This window comes from Oncorhynchus gorbuscha, linkage group LG10 (assembly GCF_021184085.1).
Source record: "Oncorhynchus gorbuscha isolate QuinsamMale2020 ecotype Even-year linkage group LG10, OgorEven_v1.0, whole genome shotgun sequence".
Classification (NCBI taxonomy): Eukaryota; Metazoa; Chordata; class Actinopteri; order Salmoniformes; family Salmonidae; genus Oncorhynchus; species Oncorhynchus gorbuscha.
The window spans coordinates 82734682-82753804 of NC_060182.1; the positions used below are offsets into that span (position 1 = coordinate 82734682).

A 19123-nucleotide genomic window follows, 5' to 3' on the forward strand; every position below is an offset into this window, starting at 1 on the left:
GACTGACATTTTTTTCCCATTCCTCCTTGCAAAACAGCTCGAGCTCAGTGAGGTTGGATGGAGAGCATTTGTGAACAGCAGTTTTCAGTTCTTTCCACAGATTCTCGATTGGATTCAGGTCTGGACTTTGACTTGGCCATTCTAACACCTGGATATGTTTATTTTTGAACCATTCCATTGTAGATTTTGCTTTATGTTTTGGATCATTGTCTTGTTGGAAGACAAATCTCCGTCCCAGTCTCAGGTCTTTTGCAGATTCTTCCAGAATGGTCCTGTATTTGGCTCCATCCATCTTCCCATCAATTTTAACCATCTTCCCTGGCCCTGCTGAAGAAAAGCAGGCCCAAACCATGATGCTGCCACCACCATGTTTGACAGTGGGGATGGTGTGTTCAGGGTGATGAGCTGTGTTGCTTTTACGCCAAACATAACATTTTGCATTGTTGCCAAAAAGTTCAATTTTGGTTTCATCTGACCAGAGCACCTTCTTCCACATGTTTGGTGTGTCTCCCAGGTGGCTTGTGGCAAACTTTAAACGACACTTTTTATGGATATCTTTAAGAAATGGCTTTCTTCTTGCCACTCTTCCATAAAGGCCAGATTTGTGCAATATACGACTGATTGTTGTCCTATGGACAGAGTCTCCCACCTCAGCTGTAGATCTGTGCAGTTCATCCAGAGTGATCATGGGCCTCTTGGCTGCATCTCTGATCAGTCTTCTCCTTGTATGAGCTGAAAGTTTAGAGGGACGGCCAGGTCTTGGTAGATTTGCAGTGGTCTGATACTCCTTCCATTTCAATATTATCACTTGCACAGTGCTCCTTGGGATGTTTAAAGCTTGGGAAATCTTTTTCTATCCAAATCCAGCTTTAAACCTCTTCACATTTAACATTTACATTTAAGTCATTTAGCAGACGCTCTTATCCAGAGCGACTTACAAATTGGTGCATTCACCTTATGACATCCAGTGGAACAGTCACTTTACAATAGTGCATCTAAATCTTAAAGGGGGGGGGGAATACTTATCCTATCCTAGGTATTCCTTAAAGAGGTGGGGTTTCAGGTGTCTCCGGAAGGTGGTGATTGACTCCGCTGTCCTGGCGTCGTGAGGGAGTTTGTTCCACCATTGGGGGGCCAGAGCAGCCCCCCAATGGTGCAGCCCCCCAGTATGTCGGACCTGCCTGGTGTGTTCCTTGTTCTTCATGATGCTCTCTGCGCTTTTAACGGACCTCTGAGACTATCACAGTGCAGGTGCATTTATACGGAGACTTGATTACACACAGGTGGATTGTATTTATCATCATTAGTCATTTAGGTCAACATTGGATCATTCAGAGATCCTCACTGAACTTCTGGAGAGAGTTTGCTGCACTGAAAGTAAAGGGGCTGAATAATTTTGCACGCCCAATTTTTCAGTTTTTGATTTGTTAAAAAAGTTTGAAATATCTAATAAATGTCGTTCCACTTCATGACTGTGTCATACTTGTTGTTGATTCTTCACAAAAAAATACAGTTTTATATCTTTATGTTTGAAGCCTGAAATGTGGCAAAAGGTCGCAAAGTTCAAGGGGGTCGAATACTTTCGCAAGGCACTGTAAATGGTCTATTGATTCTGTATCCTCACAACAAAATCTGCAGAGCTGCGATGATTGTATGCCCCAAATATTCAACATTTTGTTGGTGGCAAGAATTCTGTACAATCATTTTAGCTGAAAAGCACGAAGTCTTGCATAGTTCGTTTTGTTTCTGTATATTGCCTTTAACGTGGCTAATATTTAGGTGATTCGATCACAATTCCCACAGTAAAGGGAAACGTTGATGTGTTAACTAACAGGGAAAACTCTAGAAAGTTGAGTGAAGTTCAATCTCGTGCTTCTCTGCGCCATGCTGATATTTCTTCTGCGTTGCAGTCCCGGGAAAGCTCATCGATCACCACCACAAACAGAGCATGAGAGTGGCAGGCCACAGGACCAGGGCTTAGTCTGTGGGAGGCTGAGGAGTAATGGGATGACCTGGTTGGCCTAGTTACAGCTACAGTGGTGCAGAACTGACTGGGTGTGTACCTGTAGAATATCTTGGTGCTGAGGGGGTCTTGGAGCTAACAGACACTGCAGATACCAGGGCTGCGGCGCCACCCCTCACATGAGGAGTTTTGGTTGGGTAGACCATGGTGACAACCTGAAACCGCACAGCAGCAGTCACTCTGTTCTGCTCCATCTGAGCCCCCTGAGAGAGACAGGCAGCTGGGTTCACTACAACCAGAGAGGAAGAGGGCAGAGTTAGTGTCTGAACACTGCCCAGAAACTGAGGTGGAAAAGTAGTTACAGGCAGCCTCTGCTGTGCGGAGCTGATCTGGTTGACTACAAAGAGTGTGAAGACCTTTCCCACTGGGGGGCAAGTTAGTCACTGTGGAGTAGAGATGGAAGTAGCAGTTCAGTCTCCCACACTTGTCTTTCACAATGGACTGACTATTATTCAGTTATATGAATCAGAATTCAATGTCTCTGAGGGGTGGAGGGAGATTTCAGCCCAACAAACTTACATTAAAATACAGTAGTATGATAAACTAATCTTTAAAAAAAAACACTACAAAGACTGGTTCTCACCAATGAACTTGGGGCCAGCAGCAACTGGAATGGTAGAGGGAACACTTGTGGTAACCATGGTGGTAGGAGTGGCTGCCAGTTGGGCCGGTTGTCTCGTAGAGGACTTTGTATCTGTGGCACCTTTAGGAGTTTCTGAGGGGTGTTTTTGTGATGGGACGGAGGAGGAGGCCGCCATAGACCGCTTTAGACAGGCAGGCCTTCGTAACTTGCCCGTGAGGTAAGCAGCAAGACTGTTGGCTGGGTGCATGGCTCCCATCATGCCCAGTTGTATCTTGGCATGGGGGTAGGACCTGCCATTCACCTAAAGACACACAGGGGGAAATACTGGGTAGCAATGGTCTGTGTGTCTGTCCTCAGAGCTAGATAGAGTTAGTCCCAAATGGCACCCTATTCCCTATCTAATGCACTACTTCTGACCAGAGCCCTGTGCACTACAGTCGCTGGTTCAAATACCCGAGCCAATAAGGTGAGAAATCTGTCAATGTGCCCTTGAGCAAAGCACTTAACCCTAATTGTTCCAGGGGCGCTGTACTACTATGGATGTCCCTGTAAAACAACACATTTTACTGTACTTATCCGGTGCATGTGACCATAAAACATGTATTTTTTATTTGCACTTCATAGGGAATAGGATGCCATTCCACATCAATAAGAGAAGGAAAATTAACTGATTATTGGATTTGTTTTGGACGAAACTAAGTAATTACAATGCTTACCGTGATACATTTCTGGTCTGAGATTTTTGGCAGCTTAAGGTTGCCAGTAAGGAGGCCAGCAGGAGAAATTCCTGTTAAGAAAGGCAGGCCCTGCCATTTCAGATCCTTTCTACGCCCCACAGCCTTGTTGTCCACTCCCTCCACGACAGGTACTCCCTCCACGACAGGTACTCCCTCCACGACAGGTACTCCCTCCACGACAGGTACTCCCTCCACGACAGGTACTCCCTCCACGACAGGTACTCCCTCCACGACAGGTACTCCCTCCACGACAGGTACTCCCTCCACGACAGGTACTCCCTCCACGACAGGTACTCCCTCCACGACAGGTACTCCCTCCACGACAGGTACTCCCTCCACGACAGGTACTCCCTCCACGACAGGTACTCCCTCCACGACAGGTACTTCCTCCACGACAGGTACTTCCTCCACGACAGGTACTTCCTCCACGACAGGTACTTCCTCCACGACAGGTACTTCCTCCACTTTATCCTCCTCTCTCTGCTCTTCCATTAGTTCTTCTTCATCTTCCTCTCCCATCCATTCCTCCTCCTCCTTCTCACCGTTCTCCTCCTCCACTCCGTCCGGTCTCGGGACCTGAGAGATGAGTACCTTGTAGTGGATGGAGCAGCTTTCGCCCACATTTCTCAGGGTCTGAGACACGGGTTTTATAAGGTAACCTTTGACCCAGAAGGGGTTCCTGAGGTGGTCCTTGGCCATGTGCTCACACACAATTCTCAGCACCAGGTTCCTATCCGCCAGGCTCCTCCACTTACACTTAGATATAATCTCCAGGCGCTTGGAGGGCTCCGTGTACTTGGGACGATGGCAGGACAACGACTTCTCTGACATACTGGAAGAGTTCACTACATCAAGAGAAAGTCAACAGCCATTAGAAATGCATTTCAGGGTAGGCTATGATTTTTGGAAGCAACCAATTACTGATGTGTTTCACTGACTGATAAATATACTCTCAGACAGACACTGGTGTTTGGGGTTATAAAAAATAATGTGGTCAAATTTGACTCATTTAACTTACCTGGTGCAGAGTCTATTGGTTTGCAGTGATTGTCAATGACCTCAGGTCGGTTTGTGCTCTTGCTTTGAAATGCACGCACTCTGGCACATGTCATGGTCCCGCCTTCCTCTCTCACCGGAGAACAATACACCTTTAGAAAAGGCAGGGGGTGAGAATATACATCACATTTTTTACAGGGTTATACCTAACACGTCTGGATAGATAGACACCCTTTTACGACTCACCACTGAAGGTTCTTCCTGTAGTGGAAGATGTGGTAGGCAGACCGGTGTTGGGGTGAGGACGGGCTCCGGGTCCGTCTCTCCATCCATCTTTCTCCACAACATTCTCACACGCGGAGCAGGTTCTGATACCGTCTCAGCCTCCCTGAGAGCTGAATTTGGAAATTAATGCAAAATGTTATTTTCTACAACATTAAGATGGAAACACTTTGTGATGTATTTAACCTCATCTAATGTAGTGTAGCAAAATTGTTTTATATGGAAACTTTTTTTACTGTTCATAGAACAATGTTTTATTCTGCGGTTTTCTAAACTAGAGGACACTCACTATATGCCATCCTCATCCTCTTTCTCCTCCGCTTCTTGGACAGGCCCTCCTCTGACGCATTAGAATCTGGACCTTCTAAGTTCTTGAGGACGACCACCTTCTGCCTGAGGCAGCTGCAGCCAAAGATGCACTCAATCTTTCCACAGTGGATAATACGACGGTCCTGTGCCAGGCTGGCACACACACAGCCCAATCGGCAGAATGCTTTGAGGCAGGGAGGAGCCCTGCGCTTTATGATCCTAATAGGAGCTGTAGGGTTCTCACAAACAAAGCCCTGAAGAGAAAAGTGGGAAGTAAAATATGACGGTTCTGTGCCAGGCTGGCACACACACAGCCCAGCCGGCAGAACGCATTGAGGCAGGGAGGAGCCCTGCGCTGTTAGTGCTAGCTTGGCACATTTCTCAGGGATACCATCGTATAGTTGGTATAACACACTCACAAAATCAGCTTATTAAAAACAAGATCGAAACTACAAAACGTACTACAACACGTCTTTGCTCCTTCATGTGAGACCACACAAATGAGTTAATAAGCAGATGTAGAGGTGTAACTGATCTTACCGTTGAGGTGAAGTGGGAGGTGAGGGCGACCGTCGCCCTCTCGTTTGAGATGCAGGTCTGGCGCTTGCCCTCCCAGACAACCCTGTCCTCCAAATCCCTTTGTCGGAGCAGGGCCTTGGTCAGCCCAGGAAACACGACCTTGGTCTTGGCAGCAGGCTGTGGCTCTGGGTCCGAGTCATCCTCTTCCACAGGAGCCAGTTCAGCGGGAGGTGGCTCTTCTACCTCTGGCCTGGACACAGGAGGGTCATGGGCTGTTGGAGGTCTCCTTTTTATAGTTTCAATTGTGTCATCGTGGGTGATGGGGGCGCCATGATCCATCAATAGCGGTTTTGGCTCAGTGGGCAATGGTGTTGGGGTTGTTGCAGAAGTTAGTTTAGTTCTGTTCTGCTTTAAACATTGCTGTTTTTGTTGCCTTTTCTCAGATTTTTTAAGTCCTTTGGATGTGGGGGGCAGTCTGGGTTTTTTGGATGGTGGGACAAAGGTGGAAGAAAGTGCCGGTGCCTGTTTCTTCAGCACACTGTCTAGGGTTCGGACGTAGCTGGTGCTCTTGGTGGGTAGCTGGTAGACCACAGGGGTGACGACGGTGGTCTGGGTGAAACTGGCAGCGCGCTCGTCAATGAGTTTACCTTCGTTAGCCAGGTACTCATCCAACATGTCACTGCAGAAGGCCGACAAGTTCTTTGGGACCACTTCTGAACTTGGGCAACCTTTAAAGCAAAAACATTTTGAATCCGCACAACACAGTAAATTGTATAGGGCTACATAGTATAGAAAACACAAGAGGGGATATAGCTGAGGCTCTTTACTGTTAAGCCTTTGTAAAAACATCAGCGGTAAAACGTGTCCCCTCTGATTTTGCAACCGTTAAAGCACCATGCAACATTTCAGACAAAATCAAGGTCAAAGGTTACAACTGCTGATGTGAATGGAGTCTTGAGGAGTTGCTTATCAAATCGGAGAAGACATGTAGGATTTTAATGTAAATATTACCTTCAGGCTTGGAGGATGATGGCGAGTTCGAGGGGACAAACTTATCTCTCCAGCCTTTGATTTGGGTGAAGTCTGTGGTCTTGCCTGTCCTGGAAACAAAGGGGACTGAACCACCTGGGGGAAAAAAGGTATTCCAATTAACAATTTCTATTTTCAAAATGTATTAAATTATCCTAATAAAACCCTTAACAAGGTTACTTAAAAATATACTCGACAATTTGAACAAAACAGAAACTCCAACATAAAATAACTACTAACTTGGAGAAGATGCCAACCCTGGAGAGTTTGGTTCTGGACATAAAAAGGGTTGGGGTAGAGGTAGACGAACACCTAGGTACTGCAGGTCAATGACCAGAGTGGGATCCAGTAAACTCATCTTCAGTCCAACTTCAAACACAGATGACAGATAAGCAATCTTCAAGCATAGACTATGCATCATACTAAAGCATTCTACCATCATGAGTAAGATTAAACATCACATGATCACTGTCATGAAAATCACAGTGGGACATGAGTCACATGCTAGTGTGCAAGGAAGTTATTGACAATAAAAAGTATATATGCTGTCATTTACAGACATTTATTTGTGTTACCTTCTTGCAACACAGGATGAATGACCTGTCGATGCCTCATAACCTTTAGGTCACCCAAAAGAACCTTCTCGAAAGCTACTATTCTTTCCTCTGTGGTTTCTAGTCCTCCAACTGAAAGAGACAAATAGTTTAACTGCTTTAACAGGCGTCAGGTAACAGCAGCTTGGGAGCATGATGAATCAAATTGGTTGTTTTCTGTACCATTCTCTGTCGCCTCTGGGGGCTTCTGAGGTTGCGCAGTCGTCGTCTCACAAAGTGCAGGCTCTCCCAGGTGGACATCAAGTGCTTCCTGTAATTTACAAGACTTTATTTAAATGACACTTTCCTTAAATCCAATGGATATAGCTAATGCTTTGTTACTTGTTGTGAACATGTATGAGCCCTTATGATGTGTTATTGCACAGCTTATAATATGCTGTACTTTTTTTATAATGCCATTTTTAGCCTAGGCTAAACCGTGGACTGTAAGAAACATAACCAAAATAAGGATTTCCTTGTTAAAGATCTCCCTCTCCCTAAAATAAGAACCAATGAAAAACAGGTGGTGTGGCATACCATGAAGTAACGGTAATAGTTAACTTGAAGAGGGTATACGTAAGGCATTCAGAACACTTTTCACATAACAGTCTGAGAGTAGCAAAGGGTTAACAGTTAGTGACTGTGTGCTTTGAGTCTTGTGCGTCTTCTCTCGTGATCTCTCAATTTGGCAGGATGCCACTGGATAAACAGCCCTTGGAATTATGTCATTGAATAATGAACATTTCTTTGACAATATCCGTGAGAAGGTGGATTTGAAGTAAACAGAGTGTCTGGCCTAGAGCCAGTTCTGGCCAGGAGCACCAATTGTAAATGACATGTTAGGCCTAGACTGTGTTCTCTCCCAAGATAAGCCAAAAACATGTGCTCTTAGGGTAACGTGTTACAAAGGTTCTTATGAATGATCTGTAACACTCATAAAGGTGTTATGAATGCAAGTAAAGTGTTACCAAAATAACTGACACAAAAATACATTTGACTATTTACGCCATACCTTGGAGGTGAAAGACACGAACAGCTGCTCCTCAACCTCCTCCAGGTTGGGCTGCATGGCGACATCTGTGGATCCATCAATTACTGGGAGTGAATCACCCTTGGCAGATTTCACTCCTTTCCTAGATCTCCGGGGTTTATTTATCTGGGTTGGCTGACTAGAATCAACAGGTAAAGTAGAACTAACTGGTATGCTAGGGGTACTTCGGACAGGAGGACATGGGACAGGAGGTGCCTCACTGCTGGGAAAGTCTTCAGTTATCTCAAGCTCTTCGGCGATGGAGAAAAGGTTAGTGAGGTCGGCCAGTGACGGGGTTGGTGACAATGGATCAGGACCTAACAATGAAAAGGAAGATAACTGGAATGGGAGTGGAGACGGTGTAGATGGGTGTGTTAATGGTTCATAATTGACTTGGAATGATGAGGTAGTGTCCGAGGGAGATGGGGATAAGGCAGTGTCCAGAGCAAGTGAGTCAGGGTGAGAGGTAGAGGAAAATGAGGTTGCCTCAAAGGGTAATGGGTTAATGTGAGCGGAAGGCAACAATGGGATAAAGGGTATTGTTAAAAAAGGATCAGGGGCAGGTAGGCCTAAAAGTGATCCATGTGATGAAAATTCAGAGGATAGAACAAAAGGTTTAGGGGGCAGTAATCGTTCAAGGGCTGGGAATGAGGAGGCATGTACAGGTAAGGAGGGGGCGGTGGCTTCCGGTTTCAATGTAACAGGGGAACGTAAAGGGGGTTCAAAGCCACCTCGCGAAGGACCAGGGGATGGTAACGAGGGGGTAAATTCAGGTTCCAAGTTGGCAAGACTAGGTGTTGATGACAGTGCTGGAGCAGTTGAGGGAGGGTCAGAGGTAAGTGATGATAAATCAGTCGCTAGGTTTAATGTGACAGGTACAGGGGGTGGCAATTCTTGGGCTGGTAACAATGGGTCAGGGAATGGTGATAATAAGACAGTTGCTGGCAAACAAGGGGTGGGGGATGATTGTGCAATGGATAAGGTAGGCTCGGGGACAAGAAACACATGATCAGCGGTTGGTAAAACTGAGTCAGGTTCTGGTAACAATGAGTCTGTGGCAGGAACCCAAAAATCTGTGTTTGGGACTGAAATATCCATGGGTAGACCAGCATAGTCTGTGGTTGGCCCAGTGGGGGCAATGACTGGAACAATGTGTTTGATAGCTGGATCAGTAGGACCACTGGCTGGAACTACAGGACCACTGGCTGGAACTACAACATATCCAGTAGAATCCCTGGATGGACCAGTAGATTCCAAGGCTGGGCCAGTAGATTCCAAGGCTGGGCCAGTAGATTCTAAGGTTGGGCCAGTAGATTCCAAGGTTGGGCCAGTAGATTCCATGGCTGGGCCAGTTGAGTCCATGACAGGGCCAGTTGAGTCCATGACAGGGCCAGTTTGATCGGTGGCTGGAATAACAGGATCGGTGGTTGGAACAGCAGAAGATGGGGATGAAGACGAAGGCAATCCCGGGGGAGATTTCGGTTTGGTCCTAACAGAACTGGATTTTGACTTCAACTGTTGAAGGTAGAGTGCAAGAAGGGGCAAAGGCACAGGTTCCGGTCGTTTGTGTGGTTTAGCCTTCCCCTGCAGCTGTTCATCAAAACCTGTAATTTTTGCTTCAGAGCTCACTGAGGAGCTCTGGGAAGCCTTTTGACTGTTTTCAACTTCATTTGCTGAATGGTCATTGATTGACACACGGGTCTTGACCGGTTCCTGGGACTGAGATGAATTGAAGAGGTCCTTGACACTGTCAATCACATTCCCATTGTGCAGTGTTCCCACCCTTTCAATAGTCTTCCCGGACAAGGCTTCAGGTTCAGAAATCTGGGAAAAATTGTCATTCACAGCTACTTCCACAACTTTGCCATTGGCAACCATGCCCTTAGTGTTTGTTTGCTCAACACTACAAGTTGTATTGGTTCTCTCAACATTGCACCTTCGTATTTTCAGACGACACTCCCGAATCAGCTCAGGGAAGTTACTTTGGGGAGGACCTGTTGTACTGCTCAGAAGAGAAAGGTAAAAGATTAGAAGTGCATTTTAAAGTATGAAGCAAGAATGCTAACATGTAGCTTACTGAACTTGAAAACTTACCAAGAATGGTATTCAGTGGACTCTGTGTTTCTGACTGACTTTTGTCCATGATCTGCTGCTGAAGTCTTTTGGGAGTTGTGTTTTCTACGCAAAGACTTTCGGGAATATTTCACATAATTGCACACCTTGGGAGATATTGTTTCAACTTTCATCGTCTCATTGGAGGGACTTGATTTCTTGCAGGAGCTGGGTTTATCCATTTTGACTCCTGACTTTTCACTGTCTGCAAGTATAACATTTTGAGCATCTGAGCTTAGGAGTCCTTGACCTACTGCTGAAGTGTCTTTAGGATTGCATTTTGACAAAGACAGATTAATTCTAAGAGAGTTGAATTCCTTGGCAGATGTGGTTCCTGCTTTTTTCAACTCATTGCAGGATCTTGATTTCAGCTTTGGAGTGCTTAAGCTGGGTCCATTAGCGTTGACTCCAGATTTGTCTCTGTCTACAGGTGTAACACGTTGAGCATCTTCACTGAGGACTCTCTGATCTACTGCGGATGTGCCTTTAGAGCTGTGTTTTTCCATCAAAGACTTCAGGTTATTCAGGCTTTTCCCAGGCTTGAGGTCATTGGTAGAACTGTTTGTGTCTTTTTTTGACTTATTGGAGGGACTTGTTTGGACTCCGGACTTATCACTATCTGCAAGCATAACATTTTGGGCATTCGGAGCGAGAAGTCCTTGGCCTCCTGCTGAAGTATCTTTGGAAGTGCGTTTCCCCATCAAAGACTTAAGATTATTCAGGCTTTTCACATACTTGAGCTCATTGGGCGATTGGGCTGAGTCTTTGTTCATCTCATTGGAGGGCCTTGATTTCAGCCTGGAGCTGGGTCCATCCGTTTTGACCTCAGTTTTGTCACCATCTGCAAGGGAAACATTTTGAGCATCAGGGCTCAGGAGTCCTTTATCTACTGTTGAAGTGTCTTTAGATCTGCGTTTTGCCGCCATCAAAGATTTCAGGCCATTCAAGCCTTTCACAGGCTTGAGTTCATTGGGAGATCTGGTTTCATCCTTCGACTCATTGGAGGGACTCATTTTCAGCTTTAGAGCCTGAGAGTTGGGTCCACTTGCAAAAGGGTTGAAGTCTGCTTTAAACTGAGACATGCGTACATTCTGGTAGGCTGTTACAGCAAAGAATTCAGTCTGGGGAAAGGTGAAGGTTATCACGTCAGGCCCATTGAGCTGAATATCCTCTGTAGCCGTTTCAGCTGAGACCAAATGCAAATGTGGTAAGTAGCGGTGCATTGGGTGCAAAATTACATTGCCCTCCTGGTCCATCGTGTTGTCAGTGAGCTTAAGCTTGTAGAATGACACTGGGTTCTGCATCCATTGGTGACCAGAAGATGGAGAGTCTGGATGGATGAAAACCCGTCTGAGCAAATGGGCCTCTGCCTTCCCACTCATTTGCCAGTCTTGCCCAGTCCACTTGTAACGTTTGTTGTCCACAGGGTTGATATCCATGAGCAGAGTGTACTTCTGGAAGGGCTCCAAACCAGAGACGCGAAAGCGGCAATAAGGGAACATCCTCCGGCCTTGTTTGGTTATTATCATTTCGGTTTTGCATTTGAAAAACTCATTCCACATGTTGTTATTGTCCAACATCACCTTGATACCGCTGTAGGTGCTCTCTGGTGGTAAATTCTCTGGTTGGTTATTAGACCTGGCAGCAGAGTTCAATGTAGAAACCATTTGACCAGTACCCATTGCAGAACCTGGAGTAGATGTTGCTGGAATGTTTGCTTCTTCATTGGCTACAACTGCACTTGCTTGCCCTGTGTTTAGGACACCAAAGAGGTCAGGGGGAGAGGCAGCTGAGGGCAGTGCTATGGGGGCAGTAGCCCCCTCCTCATGAAGAACCATTATTCTCTCCTTCTTTTTGGCAGCCATGAACTTGTTAGTCCTTTTCGAGGGAAGAATGCCCTCTGACATCTGTACTTCCATGTTTTCATTCAGCATCCTAAAAACAACAAAAAGAAAGCTATATTTCTTTCAACCAATTTTGCTCACTGGGAATGCACTCTTTTGTATGCAATTCTCAGTACATTTGTGTACTTTGGAAATATCAAATTCATTACAAATGATTAATACTAGGCTAAATTACTATACAATATAGTATGAAAATAAATGCATGCGTCATAGCAAAGATATTCGGTCATTATGCAACTAAGAAAAACAAATCAAAATGTATCAATAGATAATGAGCAATTGGCAATAAAGTTGAACAAAAAAAATGAAGGCATCAAAGAACTGTAAATCAGATTTGCAATTTAATAAATCGATAACACATGAACATGCCTTTGATTAAACCCCCAGTTTACTACGAATAGCTATGGAAATTGATTGGGAATAGCCTAGCCAGCAGATTCCAACCCTACCATTACACTTGTTTACGCTGAGCTGCACTGGTGTCGGAACGCAATCATGGTTACATTAACACACTGTGGAGCCGGCACGAGATAAGGGTTGGAAAACGTACCTCAATGCAGGGATGGCATATGCCATGCCACCGCACTCCAAAATGTAGCTTTATCCACAGTGATACATTGAAATATATAAATACTGCAAGTTTTCCGGTAAACTGCCTACAGCGCCATATCCCGTCTCTGCATTGAGATTAGAGGTCGGCCGATTAATTGGCATGGCCGATAAATTAGGGACGATTTCAAGTTTTCATAACAATCGGTAATCTGCATTTTTGGACGCCGATTATGGCCGATTACATTGCACTCCACGAGGAGACTGCATGGCAGGCTGACCACCTTTTACGCAAGTGCAGTAAGGAGCCGCGGTAAGTTGCTAGCTAGCATTAAACTTATCTTATAAAAAAATAATCAATCTTAACATAATCACTAGTTAACTACACATGGTTGATGATATTGCTAGTTTAACTAGCTTGTCCTGCATTGCAAATAATCAATGCGGTACCTGTAATTTACCAAATCACAGCCTACCTCGCCAAACGGGTGATGATTTAACAAGCGCATTCACAAAAAAGCGCTGCTGTTGCACCAATGTACCTAACCATAAACATCAATGCCTTTCTTAAAATCCTGCATATTTAGTTAAAAGAAATTCATGTTAGCAGGCAATATTAACTAGGATAATTGTGTCACTTCTCTTGCATTCTGTGCAATCAGAGTCCGGGTATATATATGCAGCAGTTTGGACCGCCTGGCTTGTTGCGAACTGTGTGAAGACCATTTCCTTCCTAACAAAGAACATAATTAATTTGCCAGAATGCTACATAATTATGACGTAACATTGAAGATTGCACAATGTAACAGCAATATTTAGACTTATGGATGCCACCCATTCGGTAAAATACAGAACGGTTCCGTATTTCACTGAAAGAATAAATGTTTTGTTTTCAAAATGATAGTTTCCGGATTTGACCATATTAATGACCTAAGGCTCGTAATTCTGTGTGTTTATTATATTCTAATTAAGTCTATGATTTGATAGAGCAGTCTTATTCAGCGGTGGTAGTCGGGCAGCAGGCTCGTAAGCATTCATTCAAACAGCACTTTCCTGCGTTTGCCAGCAGCTTTACCAATGCTTGAAGCACAGCGCTGTTTATGACTTCAAGCCTAACAACTCCGAAGATTAGGCTGGCAATACTATAGTGCCTATAAGAACATCCAATAGTCAAAAGGTATATGAAATACAAATGGTCGAGAGAGAAATAATCCTATAATAACTACAACATAAAACTTCTTAACTGGGAATATTGAAGACTCATGTTAAAAGGAACCACCAGCTTTCATATGTTCTCATGTTCTGAGCAAGGAACATAAACATTAGCTTTTTTACATGGCACATATTGCACTTTTACTTTCTCCAATAGTGTTTTTGCATTATTTAAACCAATTTGAACATGTTTCATTATTTATTTGAGACCAAAGAGATTTTTATTTATGCATTATATTAAAATAAGTGTTCATTCAGTATTGTTGTAATTGGCATTATTACAAATATATATGAAAATAAAATTGCCCAATTAATCGATATCGGCTTTTTTTGGTCCTCCAATAATTGGTATCGGCATTGAAGAATCATAATCGGTCGACCTCTAATTGAGATACGTTTTCCGACCCACGTCTCACGCCGGCTCCAGTGTCTTAATTTAACCATGGCTGTGTCCGAATACCCATACTAGCATCCTAAGTAGTAGGCCGTTTCAGTACAATTGTTTTTTGACATTTTGAAAATGTAGCATGCTTTTAGTATGAAGGAAATTTCAATATTTGTGAATTTCACTCCCACAATATATCCAAACTGGATAAAAGGAGGGCTTCGAAATTCGAGAGTTCTTTGAAAGTAAACAAAAAACGAATTGAAGATGGCAAAGAAGATGAGCAATGAGTCTCCTGCAGTGTTCAAATGTAAGTCGTTTTGTCCTTAAAACGTCTTATGGCTTGGGGGGCAGTATTTCAACATCTGGATGAGAAGCGTGCCCAAAGTAAACTACCTGTTACTTAGGCCCAGAAGCTAGGATATGCATATAATTGGTAGATTTGGATAGGAAACACTCTAAAGTTCACAAAACTGTTCAAATAATGCCTATGAGTATAACAGAACTGATATGGCAGATGAGGAAAATGAATCCAGGAAGTGGGATTTCTTTTATGTGGGTATTTTCAATTGATGCAAATAGAGTATCTAATGGGTTAGGACACAGATGGCAGTTCCTATGGCTTCCACTAGATGTCAACAGCCTTTAGACATCATTTCAGGCTTGTTTATTGAAAAATGAATTAGAATGAGGCCTGTCAGTGGACTGAGGAAGAATGCAGAGCTGCTTTGCACGCATGACCGAGTGCGCGCCCGTAATTTATTTTCCTTTCTATGGAATACTCGATTGTCCGGTTTAAATATTATTGATTATTTAGACAATTGACAACCTGAGGATTCATTTTAAACTTCGTTTGACATGTTGACGAACTTTACCGGTACTATTAGTTTGTATTCGTCTGCATGTTTGGACCGCCTTTGAGCCAGTGGATTACTGAACAAAACGCGCCAACAAAACTGAGTTTTTGGGATGTAAAAGAGGGGTTTTGACTTTTGTAATTCCTTTACTTGGTTGTAAAATGTTTGTATGCTTTGGTAAGCGGGGCGCTGTCCTCAGATAATCGCATGGTATGCTTTCGCTGTAAAGCCTTTTTAAAATCTGACAAAGCAGCTAGATTAACAAGAAGTTACTCTTTAACCCGATGTATAACACTTGTATTTTTTATGAATGTTTATTATGACCATTTCTGTATTTTGAATTTGGCGCTCTGCAATTTCACCGGATGTTGTCGAGGTGGGTCGCTAGCGGAATGCCCGCACCAGAAGGGTTCAAATGATCACGACTATTTAATCGTACATCTCTGAAAAACAGTTATTTGCAGCCTGCCATGCCTTTACTTTAGCTCAACAACGTAGCTAACGTTACCCGAGTGCTTTAGTAGGACTTGATACCCTTGCGTTTGTTGAGCGACAGTATGCAACAATGAGTACATACTATGCAGTTTAAGAGTGTGTTCGTAATATCACTCTGGAGTGCCAGAGTGTGCTCTGGGTGTTGGTAAATTCAGAGTTTCGCGCTCTCGGAGCGTTCAAAGTGCACACTGGACTCTCTGGGCGATGCGTAGGGTTGAGCCGAGCATTCTGAGTTCACAACGGCAGTCAAGCACCCAAGCTAACCAGCTAAAGTTGGCTAGCTTGCTAGCTACTTCCAGACACAAAGGAGAGAATACCTCACTGACCATTTTACTCACCCTAGCAGAGCTAGTTAGGCTGTTTTCATGTTGTCTAGAGCGTTGGTGACTAACTGCGCTGCTTTCAACAATTTACTTTTTCCCCAACATTTACTGAATTTACAAATGCACCCTAAGTATGAGGTACATGTGTTCAGACACAGCACATGATTGCATTCCGACCCCAGTGCAACTCAGTGTAAACAATTATAACTACAGGGTCGGAATCTGCTGGCTAGGGCTTTATGTAGGCCTATTGAAGATAATGAATGTATCCTCTCACATGGCCTGAAAAATCTCTAAGCGAAAATCATATTACTCACAAAATTTGATGTTGATATCACACAATCTTTTGATCGAAAATGGAAACACTCTTTGGCAAACATGTCACAGACACTAATTACTTTAATAATAGTTTATCTGGGTCAAGTTTAGATATTAAAATATCTGCCTACTGTTGGCTACTTCAACCTTTAACATAAGCGTCCAATTGAAATTTAAGAGATGTACTATGTTACTACTGCCAAAAAACCTTTTCCATTTCAAAAACAACAATATCGTTAAATCAAATACTTCTAAGAGCGGCGGCCATTTTGCATTTCCAGACGAGACAACACAAGTAAACAAACCAAACTGGCGGACCTACTGTATTGTGGCGGACCGTGGTAGCATACATTGTGGTTTGGTGACAACACCAAGTGGTGGCAGGAATGTAATGTCAGTTATCTTTCCCAACCTAAGTGGATTAAGGCGACGAATCTATATCTTTCTCTGCCAATAGCCTCGACGCCGTGCACTGCGACGAGTAAAAACGTGGCTCAGGCCTGCAAGGCCTAAGCACGCAAGACTTGTAACAACACACCAGCGCGTGCACAACACGATAAAAATCAATTGCGTGTGATTCCCAAGTCAATATGGTGGACTTCTCCTCAGGCTAGAAAGAGAGGACTTGGCGCCTGCAAATTCATCTCGGTCTTTCTCGGCAGGATCGTGTGTTTTACTAAACACATGGTTTACCGTATGCACTTTTGAACAGATCAAAATATGCGATGGTAATTGTCGATTCTTTGTATAATCCTCTAGTTATTTTCCTTAGTTAAACTCGCATCTCACAGCTGGAGGAAACATGCGTGCTGTAGAACAACGTCACTGCCCCCACTGAGGCACGTTCACGTCCTACTGCGCAGACTTTGCGCCATTGTGTCACATGATTCAAAACGGAGGGAGAAAATGCATGCTATGGTGGTACCGAACCAAACGCCGCCATGGGGTGGTCTGCAACTCCCCGCTTTTTGGTAGTGGACCTTCAACAAAGACGAAGGTTGGGGTAGAAAATATGATCTAAGGTATGAGTTAAACATGTCGATATGGTGTGCGCATGAGCGACTATACAGTTGCAGCTATGTAATGACGGACCATGCTCGTGGGCATGTTGGTTCAGGGGAAGCCACACGTGCTAGCCTACCACCTTGAATGTTCAATTCACGAATTCACCAGCAACCATGTATTTTTACTCTGTGGTTTGTTAACGTTGCCTACTGTCTATGGATCTGTAGTTAGTCATAAACGCCGACGACGCAAGACTTTGTTTACAGCTGTAGCTACCTAGCATTGTTGAGAGGAGAACCGTGGGACTGGCGGATCCATCTTGGCACGCGGTGAAGACCACAGTAGTTACCTAGTGAGCTGAATGGCATTTATAGCCACTCCTGAGTCTAACGCTGATGGATGGATTGGCCTGGGGTTGTCCATTCATTTTGATGCAAACACTGACGGGTCTAGTCTGATTAATCAGGCTGTAATACCAAATTAATTGGTATATACAGCCTGAAACTAATGCCTGCAAAATCGTGTCAATGTTCCTGACGAGCTAGAATAAAATCATTTAAAAAATGACTACTGGTTGTCTGTGTGGTTTGTCCTTTAGCTGTTTGAAATTTGAGACAAAATATCCACAGTAAAGTATTGTTTACCATGTAGTTAATTATATGGTTTGTATTGGCACAGGGGTCAAATTGGTTTTATATTGGATATATTGGTTCTATTCAATAGCTATAGATGGGTTAGCTGACAATATAAAAACAATGTAGCAGAAGTCTGAGTTGACAAGATTCTGGATAACCAGGTGGCTAGTTTAATTTTGTTTTTGATACCATGTGTTTTGACAATATGGCAAAAAAATCAAGAAACAACTGTAAAGATGTATTTGAAATATTGTATATATGTCAATATTCTAAGCTGAACCAGGCATGCCATGAAAATGGTATATTCTAAATCATGGGAGGATGGTGAACAATCCACACCTTTTTTGTGTGGGGGGGGTTTAAAAATAATTTTTAAAAGGGTGGCTTGTTCTCCATCCTCCCCTGGATTATAATATACCATTTTTATTGCCATATCATGTGTAACAACTTTCGTCTGTTCCCTCGCCCGGGCTCAAACCAGGGGCCCTCTGCACACAGACAACTGACACCCACAAAGCATCGTTACCCATCGCTCCACAAAAGCCGTGGAGAACCACTACTTCAAGGTCTCAGAGCGAGTGACGTCACCGTTTGGGATGCTATTAGCGTGCACCACCGCTAACTCGCTAGCCATTTCACATCGGTTACACATGCTTGGTTTAATAGCTACTGACAAGAGAACAGAATATCCCATATGAAACTCAAACGGGAACCATATTTTTTATTTTACCTTTATTTTACTAGGCAAGTCAGTTAAGAACAAACTCTTATTTTCAATGACAGCCTAGGAACAGTGGGTTAACTGCCTGTTCATATACCTACTACCAGCTCTTAAAAAGTCATTAAACGATACTTTCCTGTAGATATTTTGTCTCAGAAGTGGAAGGACAAACTGCTCACAGAACTGGTACAGTATGTTTAAATGTAATATTACTAAATTATGGCTTATAGGGAACGTTTAAACAATTTTGCAAACATTAGTTTCGGGCTGTATATACTAATTGTGTATTGCTGCCTGATTAATCAGACTGACAGCGCATGAGATCAACAACACTAGTGGTTTTTGATGAAGGCTAAAGTTAAGTGACAGTTGCAATTAGCTTTCGAAGTTGTGATAAGACAAATCTCAGTATCGGACAGAACTTTCTTGACCTTAATTTATTCAGATGGGGCACATGGGTTTTATTCCATGCTCGCCCAAAAGGTGCAAAGAAAAATATCATACGA

General features: G+C 43.7%; 1 protein-coding gene across 5 annotated transcripts in view; it reads right to left on the minus strand.

Moving 5' to 3' along the window:
- Nucleotides 1-17077, minus strand: part of LOC124046654 (MAX gene-associated protein-like) — a 29305-nt gene extending 12228 nt beyond the window's left edge. For 2 of the 5 annotated variants that reach the window (XM_046367274.1, XM_046367272.1), the window contains exons 1-14: nucleotides 16579-17077; nucleotides 10196-12148; nucleotides 8084-10103; nucleotides 7255-7342; nucleotides 7054-7164; nucleotides 6719-6847; nucleotides 6461-6574; nucleotides 5471-6177; nucleotides 4911-5184; nucleotides 4586-4734; nucleotides 4362-4491; nucleotides 3323-4188; nucleotides 2607-2907; nucleotides 2064-2252 (exon numbers count right to left, since the gene is read on the minus strand). In XM_046367274.1, coding sequence (XP_046223230.1) covers nucleotides 2064-2252; nucleotides 2607-2907; nucleotides 3323-4188; nucleotides 4362-4491; nucleotides 4586-4734; nucleotides 4911-5184; nucleotides 5471-6177; nucleotides 6461-6574; nucleotides 6719-6847; nucleotides 7054-7164; nucleotides 7255-7342; nucleotides 8084-10103; nucleotides 10196-12148; nucleotides 16579-16604 — 7057 coding nt within the window. In that variant the 5' untranslated portion in view covers nucleotides 16605-17077. Of the gene's footprint in view, nucleotides 1-2063; nucleotides 2253-2606; nucleotides 2908-3322; nucleotides 4189-4361; nucleotides 4492-4585; nucleotides 4735-4910; nucleotides 5185-5470; nucleotides 6178-6460; nucleotides 6575-6718; nucleotides 6848-7053; nucleotides 7165-7254; nucleotides 7343-8083; nucleotides 10104-10195; nucleotides 12149-16574 lie in introns of all 5 variants that reach the window. The other 3 variants (XM_046367273.1, XM_046367275.1, XM_046367276.1) reach the window with 3 other exon arrangements.
- Nucleotides 17078-19123: the final 2046 nt, after the last annotated feature.